We start from the raw sequence: 7,197 nt of genomic DNA, 5'->3' as shown, positions 1-7,197 counted from the left end.
GAAGGTAGTTCACGACCACTGTGGCGGGGAGCGTGGCAGGAGGCAGGCGTGACACTACAGCAGTGGCTGAGGGCTCACATCTATGACTCAACCATGAGGCAGAGAGAGAAACCTGGAATGGCACAAGTCTCTTGAAACCTCAAGTCGGCCCCTGGGTGATGAACCTCCTTCAACAAGGCCATGTCCTAATCCCTCCCGAACAGTTCCACCAGCTGGGGTTAAGTATTCAAACACGTGAGTCTGTGGGGGCCGCTCTCACCCAAACCACCGCGGGACCGTCCACACATTCACCCCTGCCCAGGCCTCTGGTGTGGCTCTGGTAGTCAGGTGTACACTGGGCTGGGAGTTGCCGCCTGATCCAGGACACTGCTATGCAGCCTTGGGCCAATCACTTCTGGGTCAGAGCTGCCTCTCACCTGCAGAAGTCAAGGCCAACTCGCCTGCCTTCCTGTTCCTCAGAGGGGTGGGGTCTCCCAGGTTGTAAGTGACATCTGTTATCCTATGCTCAGGTTTCTCGGTCCTCAGGAGGTGGCATCTTCCCTGACCATCGGAAACACCCCTTCTCACCCTTAGTTAGTGGCTCAGGCCACCCACCTTGGGAGATGCTAGCTGAAAGGTTAGTCTCAGGCTCCAAGCTGGGGTTTTCTAGCAAAACCTCTCCGTGGGGAGAGGAAGCCAGCTGGTGATCTAAGGGTGCCGAGATGGCCTAACTTGCTGAGCCCTACACCCAGGCTACAGTGTGTTAGATTCTGGTGGCTGATGCAGTGGATGACTAGACAAGGCTACAGTCGGCTCCCAGACCACAGATATGTGTGTAAGCATTCTGTATACGCCCAGCTTGGGGGGGGGGGTCCTCGTCTGGCTCCCAGACCACAGATATGTGTGTAAGGATTCTGTAAATGCCCAGCGGGGTGTGTGTGTGTGTGTGTGTGTGTCTGTGTCTCATCTGGCTCCCAGACCACAGATATGTGTGTAAGGATTCTGTATACGCCCAGCGGGTGTGTGTGTATGTGTGTGTGTGTGTGATCTGGCTCCCAGACCACAGATATGTGTGTAAGGATTCTGTATACGCCCAGCTGGGGGGGTGTCTCATCTGGCTCCCAGACCACAGATATGTGTGTAAGGATTTTGTATACGCCCAGCTGGGGGCGGGTGTGTGTGTGTGTCTCATCTGGCGTCATCAGCAGGCGACTGCGTCCCAGCCTAAAAGCTGGACGTGCACCCCCACATGCTCTCTTGGTGTGTCCGTCCCGTCCCCCCCCCCCCGCCTCTCTGTGTCCCTCTCTTTTTCCTCTTTGCCAGGCCTGGCTTCTCCTGTCCTATCCCCTCTTCTCTCTAATAAAGCCCGTTCTCACTCTGGAAACCGTGGCTCCAAACCAGCACTGCCACAGCCGCTGCGGTATCCAGCACCAGCCACCAGTGCCTTATACCCTTTCAATGTGAACCTACAAGGGAGGAGGGGATGCCCTGGGCGTCCCCTGATGCCATCTCAGACTCTTAATGCTTTCCTTTTTAAATTTTATTTTTATTTGTGTGTGTGTGTGTGTGTGTTAGTATGTGCACATGCATATAGGTGACTGCAGAAGCCACAAAAAGGGCATCAAGTCCCCTGGAGCTGGAGTTACAGGCAGTTGTGAGCACCCTGATGTGAGTGCTAGAAACTGAACCCAGGTCCTGTGCAAGAGCAGCAAGTACTCTTAACCATGGCGCCATCTCTCCAGACCTATGGCTTCCTTTCTAGTGTCCTGAGCTCTTCTCACTCCTAACCCCAGCTGTCAGCAGGCCTCTCAGTCCAGCATGGTGGTCTCCTGACTTCTCTTTCCGACCCAGTTTGTTTGTTTTGTTCCACCTCCAAAAGGTCCACACAATTCCTCCCATCACGGTGGCCCTCTTTAATTTGGTACATCCTTTTTCCGTGGACCACGGCTGCTTTTTAAATAATTCCTTTAGGAATTTACACACACACACACACCTGCTCGGTCTATATTACTGTGTGTTTTCAGAGCTGACAACTTGTTACTGGATAACCAATTGGTGTGCTCCTCCCTGGGGAAGGGACTATTTCTCCGGTTCTCAGTGTTCCTTAGCTGCCTGTAGTTCTTCGTGTAAGTTTGAGGCCTCATGGTCTTTTCCTCATCCACTTTGGCTTGACTATTGGTGTCGTCCTTGTTCAGCTCATGTTTAGGCAGTCATGATGGTGAGACTTTAGGAATGTAGCTTCTGATATTACGAAGAGACACAATCTCGCAGCAAATGCCCAGTCAGTTCTAGCTCAGGGGTCTGAAGGACATGTTGTCTTCAGCAATGGGGACTTACTTGCATCTCTGGGAGTCAACCAAAGGCGACAGCAATAGCCTGGATGTTTTGGGAGTCTTTTGGACAACCCTGGCCAACAATTCAAAAGAGTCTTCTCATGACTGGTGGTGGAGTTTTTGTTAGGTGGTCTTTGGCTCTTGGAAGAAATGCTGTCAGCCCAGAAGAGTTCATTTAAACTATCTATGTACATTTACACAGACTTAGGTTCGAGTGTATTTGTCTTAGTTGGGGTCACTATTGCTGTGATGAAACACCATGACCAAAGCAACCTGGGGAGGAAACGGTTTATTTGGCTTACACTTCCACATCCTCGCTCATCACTGAAGGAAGTCAGGACAAGAACTCAAGTAGGGCAGGAACTCGGAGGCAGGAATTGATGCAGAGGCCATGGAGGGGTGCAGCTTATTGGCTTGGTCATCGTAGATTGTTCAGCCTGCTTTTATGGAACCAGGACCACCAGCCCAGGGTGGTACCACCCTCCCATCAATCACTATTTAAGAAAATACCTACAGGCCCATCTTATGGAGGCATTTTCTCAGTTTCCTGTCAGCTACCTCTAGCTGTATCAAGCTGACATAGACTAGTCAGCACAGAACTTCAGGTTGGTTTGGTTTTTATAAATGGTTAACAGTATGACTCCTTATGACTTTCTCAGACATCCTTACTGTTACCTTACCCTACAGCTGCCTCGTTACTGACGGACACGAGTCGGGCCCACTCTCCCATCCACACGTTACTACGGTGACTTTCCTCTGGGAAGACCCACTGCTGCCTTGTGCCTGGCTGGTTACATGGATGCTGGGAATCTGAACTTAAGTCTTCATGTCTGTATGGCAGGCGCTTTGCCGAGTGAGCCAGCTCCCTAGTTCAGCTCTCCTGCCCATTTGACTTCCTTTAAGGATAGAACAACCTTTGGTTTGACTCAAATATGTTGTTTTTATCTCCGCAGCAACCCCTCACTCAATTCCCTCCTCACTGGGATCTCCTTGATTGTCTATAGGATATGATGGGTATTCTTAATGGCTAGCACACAGTTGGTGCTCATTAGACATCAGAAGTGGACATCTGATCCTTGGAACACACCCTAGTTGTGGCTGTGGGCAAGCCAATTCCTCATCTCTGAACCTCAGTCACCTTGCCTTTAATTGGAGAGGATGCCTATACTTGATGGTCAAAGACAACACGTCTATTTACAGTCCCTAACAGAGCTCTACCAACACTTCATTCTCAGCCTCCGCCCACCAGACAACCAGGCCTCATTTCTTCGGTCATCCTCCTCCTGTTCTTCTGGGGCTGATGTTCTCTGAGCAAAACAGCTGCCATCTTCAGTTCAGCTGTGCTTGCAAATGATCACCACAGCTGGGTTTGTTGACTGACATTCCCAATGGGAAGAGGAAGACGCTGGCCCCTCCCCTGGGAACCAACATCCATGCTTGGTGAAGACTCTCCAGTGGCTGCTTTGGAGTCCCCCAGGCCTGTCAGTGACTCCTCACCCGTGCTCTATAGTTAGCCCAATAAACTCATTAGTTCCCAGGGAGAACTTCCTTAGAATTAAGTTTTAGTTTGTTACTGGGACCTTCAGGGGTGGGTAAATAATGCACAGTCCCACTCCCAGGGGACTTCTGCCAGGGGTCCCTTCTACTGCTCAGGAGGCAGCATGCTGTAGAAACCACTTGGGGTTGGGCTCTGACACTGTCACTTCTGAGCCATATAAACATTTAAATGTCTCCATACCTGTAAAATGAATGTTAATAACGATCCCACAGGTTCTTCTGAGGATTCAACGTCAAGTAAATTCGATGATATTCAAAATGAATAATCCTAGCTTTGCCTCATGAACAAAACTATAGTGATCATGCTGCCCCCTGCAGGCAACAGAGCATGCAGCCCAAAGGCAATCGCAAAAGATGAGTGGCAGAAATCAGATGGCATGGAAGGTGGGTGCTTCTCTGCCAGGGTGCCCTGCTTTATCTGGTCACAGTGAGCATTCAATCTCCAGCCTCTCCAGCCTCTCCAGGATGGATGGACTTGAAAAATGCAGATCAGTTCTGACTTAACAAGAATGGGGTAAGGACAAAACCTGCACTAGGCGAGGCTGGCACGAGTGGCTCAGACCCGGAGCTTTGTCAGCTGATCTACTCTAACACACAGGGCCCTCCCCGTCCCGGGGGTAGGTGCTCACTGCTGAAGCAGGTATGTGGAGAGCAACCCCGGGCCAGGGGCAGGAGCAGGAAACCTGCAAGGGTAAGGTAGTAATTTAGACGAGAGATGAGGAGGCCCAGGTCAGGGAGCAGCTGGGATGGAAAGAGGGGCATAAGAAGGCACAGGGCATGGCAGCGAACAATGTGAGAATAAAGGGACGAGGCCAGAACTGAGTGTGCTCTGGGCAACCTGCACCTGCTTGCTCCTACCTCCCACTGAGCTGGAACCATGCACTTAAAAGGCTCCTGGTCACCTGGGAGACGTTCAGAACAGATGGAGATGACAGGGCCTAAGTGAAGGCATGAGTAACGGAAGTCACAGAGGCAGTCCGTCCTTTTCTCCACAACTGAGCTGAGACCAGACTCCAGGTTCCCTGGGCTGCAGTAGAGACAGGTTCTGTCTATCTTCTGGAATCAGATCTGAGGAAGACACCGACAGGCTGAGGAAAAAGACAGCCTATCATTTTTGCCTCCGCTCATCCCCCTCACCTCCCTGATAATCCTCTTCCTAGCACCCCACTGTGTGTGTCCATCCCAGAGTTTCACTAGGGTTCTTCACAGGAACACGGGTGAGTATCTGCTTACAGGAGCACGGACCGACACTGGCAGAGTATGGAGAAGAGGCATTGTTCCTAGCCAGATCAACAAAAGTAAAGGTTGGGAGATATTTATTTTCTTTAAACAAGATCATAAATAACAAAGAAACCAAGTCGGCCCCAGACTCTGGACCGTGCAGCAGGACAGGGTAGGAAGTTGTTGGGTGAAGACTGGAGAGGGCTACACGTCACCTAAGACAGTCACAGAAGATGGGCTTCAGGGGCTGCCCTCCCTGCCCGTGGAAATGGCGTGCCTGGGCAGCAGGGGAGGCCGCAGTGCTGGGATGAGGCAGCTGGATGAGGGCAAAGACTGGGGATGCTAGTCCATGATGTTTCTACACAGGAACATGGAAACCACAAGTGGGGCGAGAAGCCGTGGGTCTGGAAGAGGCAAGCGGCACTTGGCACACCTTCAGGAGCCAACTATGAAAACGGTTAAATGCCATCATTAAAAACAATTCCACAGGCTTTAGCCTGTGGCTTTGTGCGTGGGCTGTGTTTAACCTGGGCTGCTCTGTGGCAGATGAGGGCTCATGAGGCTCTTGGAGCAGCCTGGCCTCGGCCCAGGGCAGGTGCCCAGACATGTGGGAGTGGGGCAGTGGCTCACCCAGACGGGAAGCTATGTGCTTGGACTGGCTGGACCTGGCTTACAGGCGGGTTCTTGGGATGCTTGCTATCATCTACTACCTCTCCCTGAACCTAAGGCCGGAACCCTGGTCACTCTGACTCTTCCAGACTTGGAACAGTTAAGACTGGGATAAAGGTACCTGACTGGTGTTTTATTTGAAAGGGAAAAACAAGGGCCAGTGTGTGCATTGCCCATCCCATGAGGTAGGGCAGGACCATGCCAAGAACATCCTCAAGGAATGGAGATCCCTGAGCCTGGGGAGACTTATGGACCCAGGTACATTGCCGGATGCCAGGAACAGGGGCCCAGGGAGTGAAGGCTTCACCCTAGGTAAGGCAGGGAGCACAAGGGGAGGGAAGAGCTGGGGACCCCAGACTGCGCAGGCCACTGTTGGACAGGGCCCTGGGAAACAATGCTTTTGACAGTTATACAGAGAGGGTTTGTACATCTGGGGATGCCCCTCTACAGGGAGCCGGTGTCACGTGGCTGGGTGGGATGGTAGGAGACAGCGGCGTCGGCGTCGGCGTCACAGTGGCCTCTGGTGCGATGTATTTACAACAGAGCTCAATGGAGAGGGAGGGCGGACAGCAGGTCACTAACAGCCAGGAAACACGCTGTCAAGAGTAGAAAGGGGACGTTACAGATGGAACCATCACGAGCTTTCACCCCCTCGCTCCTTTCTTCAGGACCCTCCCAGTGACCACCACGGCCCCTGCAGGCCTCCCCATCTCTCCACAGCCCCACATGGGGCTAGACAGGGGTGCTGCCCTCAGTGGATGGTTCATCTGGCCCAGACACCGGAGGTCAGAAGCCCCCAAACACTTTATTGAGAAACTGCATCTTCATGTTGATTCCCAGGGTCCACGGATGGTCAGTTAAGGGAGGGGCAGACAGCACAGACCATCCCCTTCCTGCCTCACTGTACAGGTCCCTGTCATGTCTGCCGCCCACCGCTCCTATCTCTCTCCTCTCCCATGGCCTGGCAGTGAGAGATGTCTAAGGCAGAAGACATTTCTTTTTCAAACTTTCTGTGGTAAGGCACAAGTTCCCCCAAACACCTCACCAAATCCGAGAGGAGGCTGACAGGAGTGCTAACTCACGTGACACACAGGCTGGGAAGCAAGGCCCCCTCCAAGTACAGAACAGACACTCCTGAGCTAGGCCAGAACCCCCTAATGTGTGGTCAGCACGTCTCTCCTTCAGCCCAACTCATCCCCCTAGAAACACGCAGCCCATCGGGATGAGGCGGCCCCCTCCCCTCCAGACCAGCCACTGTTTCACTTTTGCCTCCCCTGATACAGGGTACCGCCTGAAGCATTTCTGGTTGGCTGAGTTAAGCTTAGGAGGTGTTCCTGGAAGACAGTGGGCAGAGGCCAGGGTGCTGCTGTAGTGCATAGGATCCCTCCCGACACCAACAAAGGATCCCCTCCCCCAACTGTCAGGGGTGCAGGGAGTG

General features: G+C 52.6%; 1 protein-coding gene across 1 annotated transcript in view; it reads right to left on the bottom strand.

Moving 5' to 3' along the window:
* Positions 1-5,168: 5,168 nt before the first annotated feature.
* Ppme1 (protein phosphatase methylesterase 1) overlaps positions 5,169-7,197 on the bottom strand; it is a 58,936-nt gene continuing 56,907 nt past the window's right edge. The window contains exon 14 of the mRNA XM_028877525.2: positions 5,169-6,355. Within this exon, the coding sequence (XP_028733358.1) occupies positions 6,337-6,355 (19 nt within the window). The 3' untranslated portion in view covers positions 5,169-6,336. The remainder of the gene's footprint in view (positions 6,356-7,197) is intronic.

This window comes from Peromyscus leucopus, chromosome 1 (assembly GCF_004664715.2).
Source record: "Peromyscus leucopus breed LL Stock chromosome 1, UCI_PerLeu_2.1, whole genome shotgun sequence".
NCBI lineage: Eukaryota > Metazoa > Chordata > Mammalia > Rodentia > Cricetidae > Peromyscus > Peromyscus leucopus.
The sequence above is the reverse complement of the archived record's forward strand: the minus strand, read 5'-3'. Positions and strand labels throughout refer to the sequence as shown.